Source organism: Lathamus discolor, chromosome 3, assembly GCF_037157495.1.
Source record: "Lathamus discolor isolate bLatDis1 chromosome 3, bLatDis1.hap1, whole genome shotgun sequence".
In the NCBI taxonomy this organism is placed as follows: domain Eukaryota; kingdom Metazoa; phylum Chordata; class Aves; order Psittaciformes; family Psittacidae; genus Lathamus; species Lathamus discolor.
Window position 1 is genome coordinate 39,382,007 of NC_088886.1, and position 26,802 is coordinate 39,408,808.

At 40.5% G+C, this 26,802-nt stretch overlaps 1 protein-coding gene across 3 annotated transcripts in view; it reads right to left on the reverse strand.

Moving 5' to 3' along the window:
• ARHGEF26 (Rho guanine nucleotide exchange factor 26) overlaps nucleotides 1-26,802 on the reverse strand; it is a 56,005-nt gene that overhangs the window by 21,707 nt on the left and 7,496 nt on the right. For all 3 annotated transcript variants that reach the window (XM_065674728.1, XM_065674727.1, XM_065674729.1), the window contains 4 exons: nucleotides 23,006-23,062; nucleotides 19,428-19,588; nucleotides 2,770-2,922; nucleotides 2,157-2,286 (listed from right to left, as the gene is read on the reverse strand). In XM_065674728.1, the coding sequence (XP_065530800.1) occupies nucleotides 2,157-2,286; nucleotides 2,770-2,922; nucleotides 19,428-19,588; nucleotides 23,006-23,062 (501 nt within the window). The remainder of the gene's footprint in view (nucleotides 1-2,156; nucleotides 2,287-2,769; nucleotides 2,923-19,427; nucleotides 19,589-23,005; nucleotides 23,063-26,802) is intronic.

Sequence of the window (26,802 nt, forward strand, 5' to 3'; positions counted from 1 at the left end):
ACACCACAGTAATACTGGGTTATGATGCCAATTTTACCTAGAAATGTACTGCAGAGAAGAGAGCACTCAATGTCCATGAATGAATTATGACAAGTGCAAGGTCCTGCACCTGGGTCAGAGCAATCCCAGGCACAGCTACAGACTGGGCAAAGAAGAGATTCAGAGCAGCCCTGTGGAGAAGGACTTGAGGGTGCTGGTCTATGAGAAAATGAACATGAGCCGGCAGTGTGCGCTCGCAGCCCAGAAAGCCAACCGTATCCTGGGCTGCATCAAAAGGAGCGTGACCAGCAGGTCGAAGGAGGTGATCCTGCCCCTCTACTCTGCTCTTGTGAGACCTCACCTGGAGTATTGTGTGCAGTTCTGGTGTCCTCAACATAAAAAGGACATGGAACTGCTGGAACAAGTCCAGAGGAGGGCCACGAGGATGATCAGGGGACTGGAGCACCTCCCGTATGAAGACAGGCTGAGAAAGCTGGGGCTGTTCAGCCTGGAGAAGAGAAGGCTGCGTGGAGACCTCATAGCAGCCTTCCAGTACCTGAAGGGGGCCTATAGGGATGCTGGGGGGGGACTCTTCATCAGGGACTGTAGTGACAGGACAAGGGGTAATGGGTTAAAACTTAAACAGGGGAAGTTTAGATTGGATATAAGGAGGAAATTCTTTCCTGTTAGGGTGGTGAGGCACTGGAATCGGTTGCCCAGGGGGGTTGTGAGTGCTCCATCCCTGGCAGTGTTCAAGGCCAGGTTGGATGAAGCCTTGTGTGGGATGGTTGAGTGTGAGGTGTCCCTGCCCATGGCAGGGGGATTGGAACTAGATGATCTTGAGGTCCTTTCCAACCCTAACTATTCTATGATTCTATTCTACTGTCCAGATGATCAAATTAATCAATGCATAGTTTGCAAATATATGGCAGAACAAGATTAGTTGTCCTGTTGATCTTTCCAACGCCAGAACCAGAGCCTGGACTTTTATCTGCACTGCTGCTGGTGTCCAATTTAGTTCTAGCATTTTATCAGAAATGCCACGAATCTTGGTGTGAACTTCAGAATCACAGAATAGTTAGGGTTGGAAAGGACCTCAAGATCATCTAGTTCCAAACCCCCTGCCATGGGCAGGGACACCTCACACTAAACCATCCCACACAAGGCTTCATCCAACCTGGCCTTGAACACTGCCAGGGATGGAGCTCTCACAACGTCCTTGGGCAACCCATTCCAGTGTCTCACCACCCTTACAGTAAAGAACTTCTTCCTTATATCCAATCTAAACTTCCCCTGTTTATCTCATTACCCCTTGTCCTATCACTACAGTCCCTAATGAAGAGTCCCTCCCCAGCACCCTTGTAGGCCCCTTTCAGGTACTGGAAGGCTGCTATGAGGTCTCCACACAGCCTTCTCTTCTCCAGGCTGAACAGACCCAACTTTCTCAGCCTACCTTTGTATGGGAGGTGCTCCAGTCCCCTGATCATCCTCATGGCCCTCCTCTGGACTTGTTCCAACAGTTCCATGTCCTTTTTATGTTGAGGACACTAGAACTGCACACAGTACTCCAAGGGAGGTCTCATGAGAGCTTTGCTTCAGAAGCACTCACTTGCACTTCCTAAGGCACCTAGTAACCTGCACAGGAAGGGACTGCCCACAGTGTAACACAGTGGCGAGAAGCAGAGTATGTGTTGATGCTGTTCCATCTAAGAACAGCTCCTGTGCCCTCAAGTACAGAGTTCATTCTTCAGGGCTACACTGTGACCCTCCTCCTGAAAGTAAGTATTTACCGCAGAAGGGCCCTTACCTAATCTACACAATGGAAAGTCTTGTTTTCTAAACTGTAGGGTCTGATTTTAGTCCTAACACTATACACAGTTTCTGTGTTGGGTTCCTCCTTGGGTTCAGATTAATTTTGAACATTTACTGTACAATTTTTCTATTAGAATGTCTAAATATTTAACTTTAGAAAGGGGCATCAGGAGCAGAAGGTACCAATCACAGCAAGCAAACAAATGCAACAGTAATTCATAACCAGTAAACCAGTATCTACAGCCTGTCCTTGGCAGAAGCAAGAAGATGTGAAGAGACTGGAATGACCTAGGAATTGAATATGCAAGAAAGCTAACATTAACAGAACATGCATCAAGGACAAATAGAAAAATAACTGTTCTCACATCCATCAGTAAGGGAAGACGAGTAACTCTCTGCATGGGAAGAATGAGGAAAGAGATCATTGGTAAATTCCGGCAGTCTTCATGGGACTCAATCCGTGATAACACCTCTTTAAAGGCTGGATTTGTGGCTCTGGTGAAAAAAGGGAGGAGAGAATTAAATGTTAAGTTTTACTAAAGAATTGTGAAAGTTGCTAGATTTTAAATAAATCATGATCTTATTAAAAGGAAAGTGTGCTGTGAAGGAGTCATATAAATTAAGCATTCAGCTTTATTTACTTAGATATGCTAGACCAGGATTGACATTTGGAAACTTCAGCTGCTCCCACACATGAACAGACTCACACGTAATAAGCAAGGGAGTGTGTCTTTGACACTGATTAAACTATACGTATCAGTGGCTGGGGAATGGAACACCGGACCACAATCAGGACTGGCCCTCCTTGCAGCCAGGCACAGCTCAATAACTTCAAAGGAACTTGCACATTAAGAAAAGCTAGGCAGGTAAGCACATGCTTAGCTGGAAGCCAGGTTTTGCACGAAATACCACAGCCTACTACTCACTCCTACTAAAAATGAGGTGATTTTGCAACTATATTTTAAAATTAGCTCTTACAGTAATCTCTGCAGCGTTCGCTGCTGATAGACTTCGTTGGTGCAGTATTTGACATAGGGATCAAATGTTGAAGAAGAATGCTTTTCAACTATATCACTGATATCATCAATAAAGATGTTGTTCTGATGCCTTGCTTCAAGTTCTGTAAAGAACCTGTGGAAAAGAAAAATAAATTATTTGTTTTTACAAAAAAAACCCCAACAACAAACAACCCCAAAAACAAAACCAGAAACAAAATCCAAACAGAACCAGAATTTCTCTTGAAACAATTTGCACTTGACCCAATCCATGACTTCTATAAACTAATGGCAACTTGAATAGCTCATGAACGATTGAGATCATTTCTTCTTTGGCAGACCAGCAAAGGAAACCTTTACATGACAACGGCCAAAGGGTGGCAGTGTCACCTGGCGAAGCTCTGTGTAAGCAATGCTGGCAAAACTACTTTCCATTCTCCAGCTGCCAAAACTGGAACAGCATTACTGAACTGGTTGGACGAGAATTTCCAGAAACAGGGGTGAAAAAGAAACCAAACAATTCCAAGCACACATTAACACATTTCCTCTTGTAATAAAGGAAGTGCAATACCAGAAACATCCAATGAAATAAAGTTATGTGTGACTCCTAAACAGAGAACCCAGCAGTACTCAGGCAGGCTGAGCTGCACAATGTGCTCGTGTACCATATACCTTAATCCACTTCTTAAACCAAACACAGACTGGAAACTGAAAATGGGAACATAAACCAAAGGCCTGACGGATGTTTTCTCCTAAACACGATTGTTCTACGAACTTCCTCATTGTCTGTCCTCTGTTCCGCCTGCGAGTCCCTTTGGCCTCTGAAAGCTTTCCACTCCTCTCTGCATTTCTAATTTCACCAGAAACCAAAAGCCTTTATTTCTGCAATAGTCATTAGAAATATCTTACTGTCTGGAGTGCGAGAGCTCTCATGGCTCAGCTACTGCAGGTGATTAGTTACCTACACTGGCATTCCGACATCAGTGCAATCCTCAGAAATGTAAAAGCTGCTGAAATCTCTCACATCCTGGGGTTGCCTTTCCATAGGGTGATTCACTCGAATCCTGAACTCCCTAGAGCAAACCAGCTAACGAAAAACTTCTCACACAGCACAGAAAAATTAAGGAAATACTTGGTACACCTGATCTCGCATCAAGCTAAAAAAGTTTGAAACATTTTATTTCAGCCTTTTTTTACATTTTCTTATTACTAACACTGGTTCTTCAAAACCTGTCACCTTGCAGCACTGCATTTTTCTAAGCATGCCACCAACATTCTCCATAGTCTGTTTTACAAACAAACCTCAAACACGTAAAAAGAGCAGAGCAGGATGAACAGGAGCTTGTCACGCAAGTGTTTTAACAACATGGTGTCCTGGGTTTACCAGGAGCCGTTTTGCTCCTTCTTAGTAACTGGTGCAAGCTCTGTGTTTTGACTTCCAGCCTGGGCAGAGAGCTGATAACACCGATTGTTTTTAATTGTTGTTAAGTTATGTTTATTCTGGCCAAGGACTCTGTGAGTCTCATGCTCTGCTGGGGATGAGGGGAGGCCGGGAGGAAGCAGAGACAGGACACCTGACCCAAACTAGCCAAAGAGGTATTCCATACCACAGCACGTCATGCCCAGGGAGGTAACTGGGAGTTACCCGGAAGGGCACACTCTCTCTTCAGGGGGGTCGAACTCGTTCGGCGGTGGTATCGTATTCTCTTGTTATTTTCTCTTATCAATATTATCATTGGCGGTAGTGGCAGTGATTTGTGTTGTACCTTGGTTGCTGGGTTGTTCTTGTCTCGACCCGTGGGAGTTGCATTCTCCTGATTCTCCTCCCCATCCCTCCAGGAGTGGGGAGGGTCGGGGGGGGGGGGGGGAGTGGACGACCTGTGTGGAGTGGTTTAAACCACGACACATGGGTTCGCTAAAATTAAGCTTTTTTCAGGTGGGCTTAGAAGAACCTCCCTGAACCGAGTGGTTGCCAGATTCTCACTTGGTCAACTGCAGTCAGAAGAATCAAGGCGCGATTTTTTTTAGGTTGGTTTTTTTTTTTTAAAGTTCTGACACATTAACTGCAGACTGAACTGATGGATGTGTATCAGTATTATCATCTGACGAAAAACAGGACGCTGCCTACAAACAGATGCACTGCTGCCTGCTGCAGTGCACTGCTTTCTCCTCACTTTTCCCCATTAAAGTGGTGCAGCAGGGTTTTTGCACAGCTTTGCTGCATTTGGAAGGCAGAGTCCTCCAGCACCCTCCTGCCTTCCACCCATCTCATTTCAAAGCACCAAACATTTCCAGTTGTCAGTCTCTTGTATGATGTTACATATTTGGTTTTCTTAGTGTCAGACCAGTACTAACTGACAATGCACACTTAGTTGCTGTGAGATCTCATACAATACATAGACAGCTGCTAAGGTTAACAGTTATGTGAAATGTCATGGGGGTACAAGAAGGGGAAAAATAAAATGAAAAAAATGAGTCTCCAAGTCAGAGCCTACACTTTCCCACGAACCCCAACAGTGAGATTACAACCGCTGACCACCATGAACCGCAGACAACTGGAACTTGTTTCTAGTCTACTCAGACATGTTTATAGTTGAGAGAACTGCTCAGTGCGCTGCCAATTCACTTTGCTCAGGAAATGAGAAAATACAACATTTCTTCCTGCTGTATGTTATGGCACACTGACAAGGTATTTGGCCATGCTGGGCTAGAACTTCCACTTTCAGAATTTATCTGGTACTTTATCAATGACATCCTCAGGCAGAGTAACTGCAAAGAACAGTAAAAGCCTTCCACAGAAGAAGATTTAAAAACAAAAAAAAAGAAGAAAAAAGGGAAAAAAAGGAGGGGGCAGAGAGAAGCAGCACACTCAAATCCCAACCCCGTAACACATACTGCAAGAAATACTACCTCTGGAAATCATGTATCAAAAGTTTGAGTCAAAGGTTGGGGGGTTATGCATCCAATCTGTTAATTATGTACACAATCAGTGAACCAGAAGCATCATAAGATCCTTTTACTCAAAGTTTTAGGGCAGGTTCTGTCATAATGAGCAATACTGAGGATCAAGTAATCATATTTGGTTAAATTGAATATGAATTAGTTGCACTGGCCTTTTTTACTTTTTTTTTTTTCCTCCTTAATACCAGAAGGATTTATTTAAAGCATTTATGTTAAATCTGGAACTTTTCTGGTTAAAATCAGATCCAATTATGTAAAAGTCAAACAGCATCATAAGACAACATTTGATTTCCCTCATCTTGTCCTTAGGTTGTTTAAAAGAGACATCCAATTTGTAACACTCCAAACTCCACCCCCCCTCAAAAGGCTACATGCCAAACTGAGAAATACAGGTTTAGTTTATTTCCTGTTTGTATTCTTTTTATAGCAGTATCAAGAAACACCAGAGATCTCGGCAACAGTGGAATTTGCCCTGTCTTTATGACAAGAGCTTTAGAGGAGCTCTGGTGGCTCCTCTAAAGGGTCTTCCTATGTCTTTAGGCAGATCACTGGCACACTGGTAAGCAGCAGCAAGAGCAACTTGCCAATACTCTCAGGCAATTTTCTTAAGCTATTTTTTCCTACTCATTGGCATTGTTGTAATTAGTGATTGGAATCCATAACTTTATCAAAAACCTCTAGTTAATTCACAAAACATAAATGCACAGTGGTACATGCATGATGTTATAAACTATTCCACACAAATCACCTTCTTAATGTCTGAATGATGTCTCATTTACAATTGCAAAACTCCCACCACCAGAGCTCTACTTAAACAGATGCCATGAACCATTTTGTTCAAGATTCCTTCTCAACATTTACTCTCCCCTTCACTCCTAGATAACGATATTAACTGAGAAGGACTTACACTGTTATGAATAGTCTATCTTGCTATCTGGATATTCCAAAAATAGACTGCACTGGATTTAAAAAGTTCTAATTAGGAAGGCAAAAAAATCCTAGGCAGGCCGAGTTAGAAAAAAAATTATCTTACAGAATCAGTCATCCGGGAGCAAAATGCATGTAGAATCAAACAATAGCACACAAAAGGAATACACAGAAAAGCTGGAGGTATTGCAAAGAATCTAAATTGTGTATTTACATCAAGGGTCTCTACAGCAAAGCCTTTCTGGAGAGTGAGAGTAGAAAGAAGAGACTTGGTAGTAGATCTGAAAGTGAAGTAAATGTGGAATGCCAGCAGAACCAGGTGATCAGCACCCAAGAGAGCCAAGAGTTAAAAAAAACACATAAAACTGATAGTGAAACCATGAGATCAGTTGATTCTATTTGCAAAGTGACAACACACACACCAGAGTATTACTGGGTTGGTGAGGGGAAGGAATGGTATAATATTGTTACTGTTTTGTATACAGGTTATGTAGCAGTTACAGACTCAAGGTTCTCAGACATTTACCAGACTTTTTTTCCTACTGCTTGCAGTACTAATGTCTCATCTCCTTGCAAGTTCACGTAATTCTCCACCGTTACCCTGTGTTGTGGACAGTGCTTCTGTTCCACTCCAGCAGATGCTACAGTCACTGAAATAGCAGTCTGTCACCATCAAAGCCATCTTGTGTGTGGAAGTGAACTGCGGTCTAGCTTGCAGGTCACTTATTTCAAAGTTCATTATTATTATTCTTAAGTAATGTTTTTGAAGCCATAATGAGCTGTATGCCCAGCATAAATAAGATTATAATGCAGATTTTGCTTCATAGTGATGCTACTGCTGACACATCACTATCCAGTAACAGAAAAAAGCCCCTCAAGTGGAAGCGAGTACAATTTAGCTTCCTTCTCTTAGAGATAAAGGAATGGGAAAAATACTTAACAATTTCAGATAACTTCAGGTAAAAGTAATAAAAATTCTGATTAGCCTCTCAAAACCTGAAATTTCTGACCAGGAACAGAAGCATAACATCTGCATCACAAAGTAACTTCTTGGGGGGGGGGGGGATTTAAAATCGTTAAAACGGACAAAATTACAGCCTTACTTCCCTAGGATTTTTATGCTTGATCAGAATGAGAGCTTTTAAGAAAGAATGGCTTTGAAAAGGGTGACTGCAGCGAGGGACTGCAGCCACAGGTTTTTGAAATTTATCAGCTTGTTAGAGGAGTTACCACAATCTAAATAATGGTAAACAGTACACATTTACACATGTATTTGTAACGCCAAACACTGCAAAGCAGCCCAGAAAAATACCTTTTGAGGCAATAGCCACTGAGCAACTACAAATCAAAAAAAGACCCCAGTCTATTCTTTCATTCTGCAACAAAACTTGCAGCGAGCCTACACACAAGTCCCTGTCCCCCTGGTAAGCCGCTCGCCTCTTCAACTATTTATAGTATTCTGGCAGAAATCTGGAACAGTGAAAAGCCATGGCAACCCTGCCAATATAGTCTGCTCCAACGAGATTCCCAAGATAATGGGGAAGTGCTCACAGGACCTAGCTCAATGGTATGCGCTTCAGAAACAGCCATCTTGATTCAACCAATTAATACCCCCTGACAAATGAACCCCAAAGAATACTCTGTGGCACTACAAATGTAAATCTTTCTGATAAATTATGAAGACATCACAACAGGAGTCTTCATTTCAAAAACCTTTCCCATGCTGAACAAAGTCATGCTTTTTACACTACTAAGAAGCAGGGTGCTTCTGCCCGTCTCCCTGAGCCTAAAAAGTCACCTATGTACTTATTTGTCATAGAACAAAACGATCTCTTGTATGTCATAAAAAATGAATTTATAAATAATTTTGTGAGGCTTTCTAGCAACAGGGGCGAGGCTATTCCCATCTAACACATGGGCTAGAACAGCCAAACTAACACACACAGCAAGCAAAGACCTGGGAGAATGGAGGAAAACAACTGGCCATGTCACTTGTCTTGTGCTCTATAAACCTGGGCTACCACCTGCAACCCCCTGCTTTGCAATAGCCAAGGGTTAGTATTAGCCAGTACTGATGATGTTACTATATACAAAAGAACTAATCAATCTTGGTATCTGAGAAGAAATTTTTGTTAGATAGAAATATGAACCATAGAAAACCATAATTCAAGCATTGCTTAGTCTTAAGGGAAGTGTATCAGCCAGGAAACTCTCCACCACATCCTAGAAGTAAGGGCAATGTAGAGTGCCCAGGTGACTCAGAGTCCAGTGGGTAACACCATGGGCACCACTGCAGCCACACACCTCCTGGCAGCCCTGCACTAGAGGGAGACTGCAAACATTCCCAGGTTAATCTTTCACCTGTGCCAACCTGGTAACCACTGAACCTCCACAACCAAAGGAAAGCAAGTTCAAAGTGCAAGTGTACTGATCATCACTTTATGCTGTTGTCAGCCTTCTGCAGGTTCAGAAGGGAGAGCAGCAATGCCCATTATGGGAAGGGCCAAGGGGTAGGACACAGCACTGCAAGATATGACACAGTGCAGCTTCACGTGCTGCTGGACTTCTCCTTGGGCCATCACAGGCACACCACCCTCTTTCCTACATACACGTAAGCAGAAGATAGGAAGAAAGTTGCAGGTTTTGATACTGCTGCACATCAAGCTGCTCTTCCTATAAAATGTATAAATAAGCATCTGTGTACATGATTTTCATATTGATGCAGCCACATCTATAGCAGAATTTACAGTATGACATGTACGATAACAAATACCACACTTGGGCAGGAAAGACTTCCCAGGTATAAACACTGCACAGACCAACCTCACTGTTATCCAGAGTAACGCGGAGCAATGCAATGTAATTCATCTGCAATGAAAGCTTTCGTCTCATGAATCTGAGGTTTAAAATCTTATTTAAACAAAGTACATTGAGACAGTGATACAAGAGAGGAATCAAGGGAACATACATATATCCTCCCACTATGACAGCCTTGCTAAGCACAGATGTTTCTAAACTTACTAACAACTTGGTGCTTTTTCAAAGCTACACGTTCGTTTTATGCAAGAAAGGCAACATGAGTTCCCTGAAACCATTCTGATGTCTTGAAGACTGAGCACTCTGTCTCAACTAAGAAAGGCTGCTTCTTCATTCCTTACCAGTCTCTGTACAAGAAAAGCAGAGATGCAAGTTCATATAACTGTTGAATATCCACCCACTTTACTACCAAATACAGATATATACAGTTTTCCTCTTTTGTGCTTCCTGCAGCAACAGTAAATCTGAAAATTGGTGAAAGTGTCCTAAGATGCTACTAGAACAAGCCCTGCAACTCCACCAGCAAAGCACAGAGTTTGAGAGGATCCATGTGAGTTTTGGATGCTCAAGACAGTGGTGCTGTGGAAAGGACATATTAAGCACCTATTGGATAAATAGATTTTGGGTTACAGCTGGAAGGCTTTAAAATTTTTAAGCTCATTTGCTTTACTGTCCTTAAACACATTCACATCTATAACTCTCTTTGTAGAGGTCAGGCTAATGAAGACGAGCTACAGGTTCTGCTGTGGGACTGAGGGGGTTTTATTCTTTTTTTTTGTTGTTAAACAGAAAATCTGTTTACAGAATATACCCATGGGTTTCAACACAAATAAATATCACAGCAAATGGCAGCTTCATGCTGTTCTTCTTCCTATCATGCTTTCAGGTGTGTCACCGCAATTGCTTGTGGGTTAAGACTCAGTGAGATCCAGGAACTGCTCTGACAAGGAGGCAACAGAAAACTGACCAGGTTTGTTTTGTGGATTATTCTTTGGCTGGCTGGCAGCTGGCTGAACTGAGAGAGTAACAGGGAAGGGGGAAAACCTCCAGGCACCACTAGCACCAAACCCAGACCTTTTAAATCAGTGTGCAAAAAATAAAGGATGAAACAAACAAATTCTACTATGCTTGCCCTATAACAGCCTGCTACAACAGAGCATGTTAGGACTCTTGGTTAAACTCACAATTTTAAGGCCATTTATCTAGAATGTAGTTTCAATCCTTGTTTCAAACAATATTTCACCTCAAAATAAATTATTTTATTTCACACAAACCCCATCTGTTGCTGGATAACACAAAACATCTTAAGTCACTGGCAGCAAAGATTTGGGGGTTGGGTGGTGTTTCTTTTAAGAAAAGAAGCTATACTGTTATCATTAAAAACAGTCATTAGAAGACAAGTAGAGAAGGATCAGTTCTCAGAATGACCTCAGCTAGAGAAAGAAGAATGAACTATCTCCTTAAGTACATAATGATAGAAGGAAAAACTGAACAAAGTCCGAGACCAAGCAAAAGAGTTTTTAAAAGTAATCTAATTATAAGTTCCAAGGGGACCCAACAGTGAGTCTCTCCTTACAAGAATCTGGGACATGGAGTTACATACCATCTGTGCTGCATCTCCTCAGGAAGACAGATTGACACTTTAGAGCTTCAGAGTCATGCATTTTTCAGAAAGGGACACAAAGATCACTGATGTGTCAAAATAATTTTAGCAGTAATATAACACAATAGTGAGAGGACAGTGTGCAGATGAAGTTCTGAATACAGGCATAGACAGGCAAGAAAAAAATTACTAGAACTCTCTAGAGAGGTAAAACAAAGTAAGATTTTAATGGCCGCTACTCAAGAATATCTCTTTTGTATATTTAAAATAGAAACTGAATTACCTTTCATCTGACAAACACTGTTAACACTGTCAAGCTCCAGCAACCCCACAATTAAAAAAAAATCAATGAAAATGCACACCTACAATCATGCAGTTGAGACGACACAGTAATTTTAGCTGAGTTCTCACAGCCTTGGGAGCTCTGCCATTTCTTTTACTGAACCTTTTCCTGACGATACATGTTACTGCTCACTGTTTCTTGACATTTGCTGTCAGTCCATTTCAAGTGAGAGAAGGAAGGAGAATAATGTTTTGCAGAGATGGAAAAAGAACCAGAGACAGTATTATATGGCAGAGACTGCAAAGGCCTTAAGAGAAAACCAGAGTGGCACAGAAAACAGCCAACTGGTTAAAGGTGCAGCCTGCATCCTCTGCCTTTTTGGGTGCACCTGACCCCACCACAGAAGAGGGCTGAGCAGGACTGTTCTTCAGTTCTTTTCTGCCCTGTCATGCAAATGCTTGAGGATATAGCAATCATATTATTTCAGGAAAGGGGAGGGAGGTGAGGGGAGGGCAGGGAAGAAGGGGAAGGGGGAGAGAAATGTGCTGAAAACCACCCTGATTTACTCTAGAAAAAACTCTTGAGTAACACTCATCAAAAGAATGGGTTCCCTCTATCCTTCAGTCAGTACTACAGTTTGTAATTAGAGGACCTTCACAGATTACTCCTGATTTTGTCAAACAGTGGTCATTTAGGTTTTGGCTATGTGTTAAAAAGAGCTGATACATATAGGGTACATCCCCGCACCATATAAAAAACCCTAAAACCCAAACAAGATACTTGATACGCTACTTCATCATGTAATCTTCCAAAAACAATGCCCTGAAGGGCCTACTCTGAGCAAAGAGCAAGATGGCAGCTCCAGGGATCTGGAAAACATAGGCAAATCAGTTGCCTTAATTTATTAGGGGTTTTTTTAACCAAAATCCAGCCCTGTAGTGTTTATTTTAATTTGCAAAATAATGTAACACAGTCATTAACATGATAACATGACCCAAAGGTCTCCTTAAAAGATCACACCAGCTAAAACTATTTTAAAGAGATTAGACTGTTTATGCAAAGCTTGACAAACATTTCAAGATCTGCTGGGTAACACCATGGAGGCAGTATGACCATACACATGGTCAGCACTGAAATGACACCACAAGTGACCCCTGGGATACAGATTTTCTGAAGGAATACAAGTTTTATGCAGCTAGTATTTAAATTTCATACATTGAGCACTGGAGAAGAAGAACATAAAGACAGTGTAAGTTTTATGTTTATGTTGGTGTTTCTTGAAGATACCATATGATCTGCCAGAGTGATGAAGTAGTAAAGAAGTCTATTCTGGCTTCTAGTCCTACCTGGTTTTAATAACTGACTTGAGGATGAGGTTGAATTCACTGGTAACAGACAGCTGCAAACACCCTTCACCAACACTTGCGTCATATGCAGCATTACTGAAGGTTCTCAGACAGCGTCTCCAAAAGTGTTCGTTGCAATACCTCTGAGCAGGCGCGAAGGCAAAAATAAGGACACCTGAGCAGAGGCTGTGAAATCTAACATGAGCTATATTTAACTGCACAGAGATTGTGCAAGTCAGACAAGCAAACTGTGGATAGATTCAGTTTTCTTTACAATTAACTGTGTTCCTTCAGAGGGGCATCTGAAAACAAGAACACAGTGGACAGCTTGAACAGGACTTTACACAGGACAGAAGGGAACATACTGAAAAACATTTCTCTTTACTACTCTAAACCAATAAACCACTGACTGTTCTCAGAAAATCTTTTTTAAAGAGTAAAACCCATCCCCACTGGCAAACCGCACCCCCCCCCCCCCAGCTCACTATCAAGTAAATATTTTGGGCTGAGAAACTCTTCCATAGGTACTGCCCAAAAAAGCATTTCCCTGCTTTGGTCACCACTATGACTGTGGGTGACCCACCAGAGCTACATAAGAGGAAATCTCTGGGGTCAAAGCCCAGATTATCAAGGAGGGCAGCACAGCAGCAGTGGGAAGAACAAGCTCACACTGTCAAGCAGACAGTCACCACAGCAGTGTTGTAGCCCGAGCATCATCCTGTTGTGTCCCTCTCCTAAACTGAGCAACAGGTGGCAACAGTTTAGTCTATTATACAGCATGAAAACACACCATGATGGTGGATGAAAACCTGCAAGCTAAGGGTATTCTTTTCAATGTTTAAGTGAACAGTTTGAAGCTAAAGGCTCGTTGTATTTTCTGGAAAACTAAGTATTTTCTTCAAGGGCACTTTTGGAATGCGTAGTTGCCAAGTATTTACTAAATTATAAGATGCAGATATATGTATAAAGATTTCAAAATTCTGTTCAGCCAATAAAATGAGTCAAGGGAAGTATGACTATGTTCAGATTCGTTGCTCCTGAGTACTTAAGTCATGTTATCTGATCTTGTCTCCAATAAAGAGGCTAAATTATAAAAGAACAATCACTGGGTCAGGAATGCAAGTACCGAAGTTCCAATTGCATATTATTATGAAGTTAGTTTTTACCAACACTGCCAGTCATTTGCAAAGGAACAGTGCAGGTCAACCCAGGGATTTATTTCAGCTGCCAAAAGAACCCTCTAAATGAGTAATTCCTAGACGGTGAAGCCAAAGAGTTCAGCAATGAGCGCTGATGTCAGAACCAGCCCTGAAGGAAGAAATCTTGAAAAATACAAGCATAAATGCACTTGTTTTTAGTGCAAGTCATCAATATGATGCAAATCCATAAATGCATTCTGTGGGCATATAAAATTTAAACGGGGGGTGGGGGGAGGGGGATATTTTGGACTCACTGCTCTACAAACATGTCCTCCAGAATCCCTGAAGTCTCCTGACAATCAAAAAAGGCCCCATTGGCAGTAAAAGCACATTATGCAGCAAGGCTGGCAGAAAGCCAAAACCCACAAGTGGTAAATCCAGCAGGGCTGGGCAACACCTCAAACAGCCTCAGTGCTACGCATGGTCTGAGTGTTCCCCCAGCATCTTTGTAGGGCAGGACAATGTTCCAGGCTCTGCAGAGCCACGGGTGCCTCTTGTCTCACTTCCACATGATGAGGGAGGATTCTTCTCCCTCTTATTCCCATTACCCTGTCCACCATATCCAACATAATCACCATATTCAATATAACCATTCAGCCTTAGCAATAAGCCACTTATCTGCTTCAAGGCTTCCAGCATTAACAACCTTCTTTGAAAGAGCACAGAAATTCTCCCCCAGAACACACCTGTGTCACTTATCCAACAGGGTAACCACACTCAGCTGGATGTCCTCAAGATATTATTCAGCTTTCTTCAAAACCTGCTAACAGCAAGAACTGTGATAAAACGCAGAACACAGACTATAACACAACAACTGTGATGAAACACAGAACACAGACTAAAACCATTACTGCAGACCAGAGAGGGGAAAAAAGATTACTTAGATCACTATCTTGTCTAATAATCTAATTGGTGATCTATTACTTATGAAGAATTCCCTTTCATTATAGTTCACCCGAATCACCCAGGGTCTACCAACAGTATTAAAATTTTTATTTTTACTTTTCTTTTCATACTCAGGTTTGGAGCTTTAGTGTTGTTTTTTCTTTTTAAACTTTCACAGAAACTAGACAGCAGAATTCTGCATTCTTAAAAAGTAATGTTATTAATGCCTACTTAACTGATTCAATACACACACTTCCTAAAAAAACCCTAGCATTGTATTTTCCTACGGAAAAAGATGAAGCTGCATCATTGGAAAGAGATGAAACACTAACCTAATTTACAAAAAAAGTGCTATGAGAAAACCCACCCAGTTCCTAGCATAAATTTACATATATCAAATTAAATTAAGATTCCCTTAGACAATATGTTAACCCACCTCACAAAACACCGGGGGCTTCTCTACCAAAATCAAGCCAGTTTAAAAACTGTCAGAAATAAAAAATATTTTAGTCCATGTCTTTTTCTACTCATACTGATCTTCTGATATTCCATAAGCTTCTTTCTGGCTTAATGCCAGAGAGAGAGAAAAGTGCTAAAATTTTCCTTGCTTCTATAAATTTGGTGGTTTGACCTGTCAGATCGATTGTTCTTCATGACATTCCGCTAATTTCCCTGTAACTCCTCTTTCCCAAGACTGGCCCTTGGGAAGCTGACCTCTCTTGCACCACATACTGAGACTGGAGAGAGCTTTTCTTACTTGTGAGATTGATTGCACAGTATTCTCAGACTACACAAGCTTTTATTCCTGTATGGCTTCCTGAATGGCCCATGGCTTCCCCATCAGCTTACATCTCGATCTAATAGTCCACATTGGCTCAGATTGCAATTTGTGTGATTTTGTGTTCTGTCAGTTATGAAATCCAATATTACACATACAGGCAAATACATAAGCTTTCTGAAGCCACCCCACAGGACGTTTTCATAAACACAGTGTATGCTGCACAAATTATTCAGATCAACCCTTCTTTTGTTAGAGACATTCCAATGAGCTCCCAAAAGCAGAGACAGTCTTTGCTGTCTGTATTCTGCTTCTAACAAAAGCAGCTTTGTTCCATCCAAAATGGCCTTGTCATGCATTAGAAGCCTATCTTGGTGTTTCTGGAGAGTTTCCATTAAACATGTTCTAAGTCAAAGTTCCTAGATATAAGCTTTAAGCAATTTTGTCTGAAGAGATTTATCATTTCAGACTCTTCAGCTCACCAGACTCTGAGCAACCAAAACCACTGATAATTACATTCATACTCAGATTCTGTATTTTTAAGTAAATGCTGCTTGAAGCAGAGCATAATGGGACACATGCTCAATTTTATAACAAAAGGATGTATTTTGCTACCTTGAAAGACCTTGAAAATGGGAAGTGATAGTCTGGAGATACCAAGAGGCTTCTGTTCTAAAACCACTTTTGTTGTTTACACAAATGAGGTTGGAGAAAGACAGCACAAAATTTTGTTACAGTTCAACAGTATTGCGTAACTCAGGAAACAAAATATGTTTTCGTTTAAATTTAAAAAAGGAATTACAAATTCTGGTTTTACTCCAAGTTATAAAAACCCAAGTTCTTAAAGCATTAGACTTTCCAGACAAGCAAGAATAAGATTATAATTTAGGCTAATGCGGTATTTTTCCATTCTTGCTCCTACTCCCTCCCCCTCCCTTTAAGGACTGTTAATCAAAAGGGCTGTAAGATTTCCCCTAAAAAATATTGCTCTCCCTACCCCCATCTCTGCTTTAAATATTTTAAGAGAGAAACTTAAAAGTTGATTTAATGATTTGGAAGGCTTCTTCAACACAGGAAAAAACAACAACAGCCCCCTATTCACATAGGTATACTAGTACAGTCAGCTGCATCTTATGGAAACAACCCAACAAGAGGCAAAACCTGCAGCCCAATTAAACCTTTGATTTCTATTAAGTTCTCTAAAAAAAGATGTCAGTTCCCCTCTAACACATGATGGTTCTGCACCATCAGCATTTGTCTAGCAAAATATGGGCTCATGATACTCTTTCAACAATTCACATTTCATGTAAGGAAAAACCTTTAAAAAGTACTACTCCTGGAAAATAAGGATTCTGATAACCTGCCCTTCCTGACAAGATGGCTGTTGTGCAACTCCCATTCCTGTGATGGCTGTGGCTTCAGACAATATCCTACTCCTGGCAAAAGACCCCAACTCTAAGAGAGAAACAGAAGGGAACAGGGACATGGAGAAATGAAGGTATACCAATTAAGTCCAAATAAATGTACAACTATTCTATAGCTCCTAAATTAGATTTACACTCGACGCGATACTTTAGACTCTCACATGCATGCTCCACCAACCAAAATCTTATTGCTGCAGAAACTTCAGAAGACAAAAATCAAACTGCTGCTGCAGAAGTGCAACATTCCACAGACTTCACAGGTCTTCAGAGAAACAGACACTAAGAAAGGACATTATCATGACTGGGAACACGACACTTGAGAAGTTCCACAAAGGCAAATGTAGGTCTAACACTACACAGTTCAAAACATCACAGTTTCTACAAGAAGGTGACAAAAGAAGAGGGAACAAAAAAAAAAAAAAAAACCAAACAAAAAACCCACCAAAAAAAAACCAAACCAAAACAAAACCTAAAAATTGGCAAAGGTGGGAAGGAATAACTCCAACAATATTCCCAGCCTTACAGAATCCTATCCATTAGCTCCACTTCTGAAATAAGGCTAATATTTTTCTGTTCCACAGGTAGAAAGATACATTTAAAGCTGTACAGTGTTGTAGTTAAGATCAATCAGTATCTTATCTAGGCCAATGTGCATCTTTTAGCCATTGTGCTATTTCAAATCAGAAAGAAGATTTAAGAAAAGAAGCACAGACTTTTTTATGTTTTAGTACTTCATCTGCTGATATTGCTATTAAACATGCCAAGATAATGAACAAATTATACAAAAGTAAAGCCTTATTAAACAACTTTTTAAAATAGAGTTTTGAGCGTTTATAACTCTGCAGTACACTGTGGAGTGCACATCCGTATACAAGTCCCATATTAAATAATGATGGCAGTAATTATCAGCAGTCATAAACAAGACTCTCCAGCATTTGCATCGTGGTCTGCCAACATTTCCTCTTCATTAGGCACTATCTGTAGTGTGTCCATTTTGCTTGTTATTGATTTGGTACTGAGGAAACTTGCCAAAGTGAAAAAAAGGGGCAAAAAGCCCAGCATGGCAGATCTTCTTTTTAACAGAAATACAAGTCTCTGGCGCAAGGTGCTGTGGTGTGCACAAGCACTGTTTCTAAACACTAAAATGCCTGTGCTGTTTACATAAAAGATACCACAGTCACACAGTATGCTGCAATGCTGCACATTGAGTACTCCACAGAAAGTAAACAGTGATTCAGCTGATCAAGGAAATCACTGGCAAGAGTCCATTCTTGAGAGCAAGTATGAAACTCTTGCTCAATTTTTCAGTTTAATAATGGCACACTAAGCATAATTTGGTAGACTGTAAAGACTAGCTATGCATGCTTAATGTATCAACATTTTGCTTAGGAACTGCTTAGATTTGAAGGATATTTATTTCTACTAAAATACACTATGTTCTGTCCTTCCCTACCAATTTTCAGATAAACTAATACCATTCCTACCCCATTAAATGTGAGCTTAAGCATAGTGGCATGGTGATTCTGTCAAACTCGTGTGTGTGTCCACTGCTATTTGAATCTTCCATCTTCAAACCAGTGTAACAGTTCTGGAAGAACAGTTGCCACTATATATGATTACTTCAGACTTCAGTGAGAAACTTGCTTGTATGTCCTAACAGGTGTAAAGCAATAACTGGACACCTCCAGTCCAGCCTACCTGTAAGTGCTCCTTACTAAAGCAGTACAGGCAGAAAAGTAAAAAACTGCTCAACTTCAAAAAAAAAAAAAAAAAGAAAAAAAAAGAGTGTTCTGGTGAGATAATTAGCTAAGATTTTTCCAAGTAACAGCAAGATGCTTCAGAGAACAAGAGTATAGGTAAGGCAGAGCCTCAGTCTGCAAATACCATCTATCATAAGTTGTACTAACCAAAGGACTGCTATTCAAGGAGCTACCTGTAAGTTACATAAGGAAAATATGATACAAGACAGGGGCTTGCTCATATTACAAAACCAGAACCTATGGTTAGCAAAGTAAAACTTCAGCTGTCTGTATTCCATTAAATGACTCTCTAGCACTGCAGAGCACATATATTTTGGTGCTCTCAAAGAAGAGAAATTCAAGTTCCATTCTCATTAATTTACAGCTTATCAAAAACTAAGACTCCATATATGAAGATGTGCAACATTTGACTTCTCAAAGTCAGGCCTGATTTTTTGCTGAATCTGCAGTGTGGCAGCTGCTCCTGCATTTTGTGGTAACACCAAAGACGCTATTTTGCATACTGCATTCCATTACTTGCCTGAACAATATTTTGACTTCCAGTAATCACCCCTCAGGCATAATTAAAAATATAAATAAATTTATAATTACTAAATTTTAAATATAAATTTTTTACAGCATATTTTTTTAAAATGTAGACATGCATTGCTAAGCTTACTTTTTGCTTGCTTCATAAACATCCGTGATATTGGAGAAGAGGTGATGGCTCTCTGTTTTGGTCATCGTGAGGCTCAGTTCCCTGGAATTTTTAAACATCCGGATCAGAATCTCCAAGCTCAGCAAATAAGAATGCTCAGAAGATATCACTTCAAATATCGCCTGCAAAGTGGAGCGAGCAAAGAAAAGGCTTATTATGGACTAGGCTTTTCTCTTTTGGTTTCTTTTCTGTTTGTTTCGTTAAAAGAAAATGTGGAGGAGGGGTGCAAAGGAAAGTTACTGAATGTAAGTAAGATAGCAATTACAACATAAACATTCATGTCCATGATGGCTGCATCATTTACTTAGAAATGAGTGATTTAACACAAGGGGAAAAAAAATCCCACCAAAAACTTTTTTAAAAGGTCTATATTCAGACATTTCAATGCAACTGCAAACAGAGCTTGAAGAAAAAAACCCAAAATGTAACACCAACTGCAATCACTTCCCATTCCTAATCATGAAACGTGGGGTTTGCTGGTGGGTGGTTTGGTTTGGTTTCAAATTAAAAAACATGTATGTTTCTGTGGTCCAGCTGGAAGCTTCTCTCAGTCATACTACTGTTAACCAGCCAGTATTTGCTTTTTCAGTTTTTAAACAGAAGCTGCTGAGTTATTTACCTGAAAGCATCATGCATAACTGAACTCTGCCAGCATCTGCAGAGAAGCAAAATTTTCCTTCATAAAATTTAGGCTTTAGTCATCCAGAGCAGGCACAGGATAAACCAAGCTGCAGGAGCTATGTGCAGCAGGGCCTGCAGCCTGGAGGCAGAGCAGACAGGAGGGCAGGCAGCCACCATCCCCTTGAAGCATTAGGGACCAGGCACCAGAGAGACACCTCCAGCAAATTCCCTCTCCTCCCACAGACAACTCCATCACCCTACCACTTAAAGAGTGGCCATGGTAATTTCCACCAGCTGGCTGACACAAAGCAGACTTTTAATGGACTTTGAAATTCACTTACTTGTTCCTATGGAAATGCTCATCTCATGTGAAAACCTAACCAGCTTTTAGGCATCTTTCACCTCCCTAGGCTTTATGTGCTGTTGAACTAATAGAGCTCTTGTATGTACATACAAGGAAAAAAAATTCCCTAAGCCCTTCTGTCAAGAGCTCCACCAAGTCACATTTGTCATCAGTGCTACCTTCCAAACATTACTAACACAGAATTATACAATCAGCAGAGGTAGTAATATAACTTCATTTTTAATGTAACTAATGTTAATACTTGTATCTATAATCTCATTAGTCATTTGCAACTAACTTCTCTAAGCATTCTCAAACCAAAGGAGAAACATGTACTTTAAATGACACAGTGCAGATCTGAGTATTTAAGAAAGGCTAATGCCCATGGCCCTACAAACAGAGTTTCTACCCAGACATTTTTCAACACAGGCAAATATACAAGCTCTCCTATTACTGTTCTGGAGGGGTTCTATTCATGCTTTTACTGAGGACCCTCATGGATATCTTCCCAGTTTGGTAAGAGAAAGTCAGCAAAAAAGTTCAGAACAAAGTCAGACAAAGAAAGATTCTTTGCTTCTAATGTGTAAGGAGGGACAGAGTATCATCTTACCATGACCCAAACACATTTTGGAGAACAAAAAAAGGATTAAGGAACAATCTTGAATTTGACATACAGTAACTACACCACCCCAGCCTCTGAATGTGGTTATTTACCAGGTGCTTGCTAATACTGTTTATGAATGACATCTGAAACCATTCTGTGGTTCATTTGCCTGATAGCAAGGTAAGCAGAGGTTTGAATCCTGATGGACAGGAAACACTCTCAAAAGGCCAGATGCATACTGCAGTTGGCACAGTTAAGAGTTCCCAGCTTACAATAAAAGATCAAAAACAAAATCACATCAGTCTGTCTATTCTTCAGAGAAAAGATGCAGAGATCCATATCACTAATGTGTTCTGAAAGATGGTATGTGCATGAATATATGACATTGACATTTAATCAAGGTAGTAAGCAAACATTTTTCTGCAGTGACAATATGTTATAATGGCAAAAATAATCTAATAGGCTCTAAAAAGCAATTTAAAGACTAGATAAAGAACAACTGATAACAAACAATTTAAAGAAATACAGCATAAGGAAAACTTGGTAGTACAACTACATCTTCAGAGTATTTATTGAGACACCATCTGAAAGAATAGGAATCTAATATTCAAATAAAAAAACCCTATCAGGCTTGAAAACATTTTTGATAACACTGAAGACTTTACATTTAAAAGGCATCTAAAGAACTTGTTCTCTTTGAAGGGATGTAAATATGACTCCAGGAAACATAGGCTAAACGCAACTGAAGGATATGACTGAAATAAATGCGTCATGCCTTGAAGCTTCCCAGCAGGAGGAGACAAAAGCAGGACACATGGTCTGAATTGCTGCACCGCCTTTTCCCCAAGCAAAAGAAGATAGCCAAGGAAATGTAGTAACACTATGGAAGAAACAAATAGCAAACCTCAAAATGAACAAACCATTGCCTAAATCCCATGCATGCGACACAAGACGTTTCTGTATTTCAGGTACGAACACAGCAGCTGTAGGTCACACAGCTAAATTAACATCTGAGGCTTGCTATACTATAAGCTTCACAGAAAATACCCGTCACGTCTCACTGGGCTATATTCACTGAGGTATGTCCTGAAGCAAAATGAAGATACTGGAACAAATTACCACAGCAGGAAATGCTAGTATTTCTATTAGGAAAAAAAACAAACAACACTTGGTTTTGGTTTTGTTTTCCCTATTAAGGACATACCTCAAGAACTGCAGGGATATAGTTGGCTAGGTCACGCTATTCTTTTCAACACCTCTCATTCATTTTGATATAGCCCCTGTAAGTAAGGAAGGAGGGTAAAGCAGATCAAGTGGACAAAAGGAGCAAAGAGAAAGAGTAAAGCTAAAGAGGACAAAAGGAGCAAAGGAGAAAGGCAGAGAGAGATAAGGTAACTACATCAGTAATTGCTGCTGCTGCCTGTACTGCTGCCAGCATGGAAGCACCTACTTCATTTCAGTGTGAAAGGAGAAAGGTTAGTTACATCAGATACACACTGCTCGCATGTTCAGAATTGTTAACAACTGTTCACAGGATTAGTTACAACTAAGGAGCATAGTAAAAAGCTGTTCTTTGTTCCTTACTGCTTTTAAAAAAATTATGTGCCACCTCCTACCCTCTGTGAACACCAGGTTAACTGTACACCTTCCCTGCTACAGCATGCAGCAGTGACTACTGCTGCCCAGTAGCCATCAACCAGGTCGTATCTGCTGGAGTGAGCATACCTAGGAACCACTTCTCCAGCAAAACCCACAGGATGTTGGCAGGAGACCCATGGCAGTAACATATCCACATCAGCAACACACAGGTATTGCTTATTTATTTTCCCTGGGGAGAGAAGATACTTCACTTCAGGTCAGGAAGCAGTGTGGTGAACTTGTCTCCTTATCAACAAATAAAGAGTATTAAAACAGGCATACAGTGCATCCCTAATCAATCAACCAAAATGAGTGTGTTACTTCAAAAAGTACCTCCTGTCTTTTTCTTTCTTCCTGGCTGATCGCTTCTGATAATCCATTCTTCTTCACCTAAAATATATATATTAAAAAATTAAAATTCTTAACATCTTTTGTAGGAAAAAAATGTGATTGAAAAAACACGCAACAGGACTGTCAAAACATCATACTAAACATCTAAACATACTAAACATCTAAACATACTAAACATCTAAACATACTAAACATCTAAACATACTAAAACATCATTCAGCTAAAGCATCTGTCCACTTCAGAAAGAGAGTAATGAACCAGCAGAAATAAGAAATTGAGTCAAAAACATCTGTCATTTGACTTATCAAAACCTAAATAATTTCATTACAAACTATCCCACAACACAAACACAGAACTACTGCAGCAAGAACATGCACAGTCAAATCACTGTCACCATGCAGAACATCCCTGGATTTTACACACACACTGAAACTGCTTTCTCATTTCAAGATATTTCCTGACTCACACAAACACATCACAAGGTTTGTTTTCCAAGTCAGCCTGACATGTCTCAGTGTACTCATTTGTTAAACACACCTAAAGGTGTAGACACCTTTGGTGTTGGCCAAAACATTATTCCAGAGGAGCTCCAGCTTTACTCTAAACAGACATGGAGAAGTCCTGTATTTCTATTCTCAACCCTACAATGCCTCTCCCCACGTGGCACCCTAGAGCCAGATCAGCCAAGACAAGTCTGCCCCAGCTCTCCACAGACAACCATGAGGAACTGCAGCCATAGCCATGTTTTCCACAGCCTGAAGCCACACGCTCAGCTACCAAATTCCGCAAAAGAGACCCCTGAAGTTTATTTGCTCCTGGTGCAGATCACATGAATTACACCATTTAACAGGAAAATATTAAAAAACAAACCAGAAAGCAAAGCACCAAGGAGGGACTGAGTTTACGCATTTCTTAGAGCGGTGTTGAACATAGGACCCCAAATCAGTAGGGTCATATGCATACAACACACTGGACCTGAGGAGAGGAGAAAATCCACTGCACTGCACTACACATCTGAAAGATACTATTCTATTTGCAGAGCAAATGTCATGGGACATGAGACCTAGCAGATGCATACATATTCTCTCAGTTTTTTCAGTCTTCTCCAAAAGCTCCTCATGTACTATTGTCAAGAGTGTTGTCTTCTTGCTCTACTTGTTCCCTGGAATTTTAAAGGATATATTATACCTCATTTTATTCCTGCATACCAGGCACCCAAAACTTGGAGAGCAGGCTCAAGAGTAAAGATGGCACAACATTTAGAAGTGCTGTGCTTTAGTTTGTGCACACCATAGTATATACACACACACATATATACTTAAAAAAACCAACATAAATATTCCAGAGTTTGAGCAGTTTTTCTTCTGAATAAGAGTCACAGATTCCTGTGTCACCACAAGCATATACTTCTGAAGACCAAGCTAGAACTGATTAGATGCCTTTCTACTACCCTCTTCAGGTACCTTTCAATCAATAACCTGAAAGCTCTAAAGCACTTACTAGGAAGTACAGTGTCACTTTTTTTCCGGATGCAGTGGAAGACTTTTCTAAAAATATGCCAACACAGGAAATACCTATGAACATATCCAAGATATTTCAATGCTTCCTGTTAATACAGCAACTGCAAATTTCCTGTGAGGCCAATGCGACTACTGCAGTATTCTGTTGAGAAAGCTATAGTTGTGTTTCATGATCATTATTTTGTCATACATGGGTGTGTACATACGAAGTACATATTAATGTAACACAGTAATAAATAAATGGCTCAACCTTGTATTCTTAATCAACAGCAACTCTTTCAAAAAGAAAGAGGCCCAAATATGGAGACTATTTTTGGCATGCTCTATGAAAGAAAATTCAACTCCTACTTTTGAAGTGTCCAAAATGTTTTGGCTGAAATCGCCTAAAAATCACATTTGTGATACTGTGCAAACGAAAACTTAATATAAGCTAAAAACATAACCAGGAAGAACAGAAGAAGCCCAACACTACAGCTACTAAAATCTTACTATCACACTGGAAGGCTGTTTTCCAGCAATAAGTTATGACTGATTTAACCATGGAGATAAGGAGGAAAGGGTAACAGAACAACAGATTAACTCAATGGTTATGTACAAGAAGTTCCTCCAGAATAAGGAGGCGCTGCAGTGGGAGAATTCATCAGAAGTAATTCTTTGAGAAATATAGTTAAGAGGTTGCACCATAAACCAAACTGAACATCCACCCTTCGATACTGGGAGAGAAATAAGACCTAACACAAAGATTTGCCATGAAGCTCCTCAACAGTAAAACAAGGTAATTTTTGTTTGATAGCACAGAGAAGAGACAACCATGGAAAGGTGACACTGAGTAACCTGGTAAAGCAACTTGCAGCATGTTTCTAAATTAATGAAAAAAAATCACAACTGTGCTTGTCCCAGATGAGAGAAAGATGATCAGGAAAACAACATCTAAGATGACCAAAGCCTGGGTCAGAGAGACAGCCACGGAGAGAACATGCAAAATCTCAGTGCAGTGCTACATAAATACATGGAACCTTGGGCATGAAATGGAGGACTTAATCCTAAAATACCCATTTAATACTAAATACTTCAATAATTATGAGCATTACCCAGACAATGGAATATCTGTTTCCAGTGCTAGATCTCAAGAATATTTGTAAGAATCCAGCAGCATTGACAGCAGTAATGAAAAGTGAAAGTGTATCATTCTCCAGGCTGGATGGTAATAACCTGGAAAACTGGACATCAAGGTTAAAAGTCCACCGGTCTGATGCACTGGTCAAACTCTGCAACGGGTTGCCCAGGGAGGTGGTGAGGTCTCCACCTATGGAAATAGTGAAGACCTGACTGGATACAGTCCTGGACAACTTGTTCTAACTGACCTTCCTTGAGCAGAAGCAGGATAACTCAAGAGGTCCCTTCCAAACTAGCCACTGCTGTGATTCTTTGCATGCACAATAATGCACATACTCAGTATCCACACCCACCAAATGCTGCATTTGTTGGAAAGTAAACACATTCAATACAATGCACAAGTTAGTATCACTGCCTAGGATCTGCTGGAAGTTCTTCAAAAACATCGCAAGGTTCTATTGGAATACATCTTGGAAATACTGGTCATGCTCCCTAAATGAAACTTTAAAATTAGTAGATGAAGGTTGGAAGGAACAGAGATAGTAGATAAGGTAGCTCCTTACATAACCATCTGCTTAGATACTGCTAGCTGAACTGATCTTAGATACTACTGTGTGATCTAAGGAGGAAATTCTTTCCTGTTAGGGTGGTGAGACACTGGAATCGGTTGCCCAGGGAGGTTGTGAGTGCTCCATCCCTGGCAGTGTTCAAGGCCAGGTTGGATGAAGCCTTGTGCGGGATGGTTTAGTGTGAGGTGTCCCTGTCCATGGCAGGGGGTTTGGAACTAGATGATCTTGAGGTCCTTTCCAACCCTAACTATTCTATGATTCTATGATTCTATCTGTAATAGGAACCTAAAGAGGAAGAGGGTTTGAAGAGAGAAATGTGAAATGAACTGGGTTTAAGTAGCACCTTTAAGTGTCCCCTTAAAAGCTCAATCTTAGTTTTACATTTGTGCATACACTGCAGGAAGACAAAAATGCCCTCTTTTATTATCAAAGGATTTGACAATTCCATACAGCTGCCAAGCCTATATCGCCAAAGAAATCTCCTGCAGAAAGAGTGGATTCTTCCTCCTCTTTTTCCCCTTGATTTCCTAGCATAGTCACTGCTAACAAATACCATAAACATAGTACTCTCCTT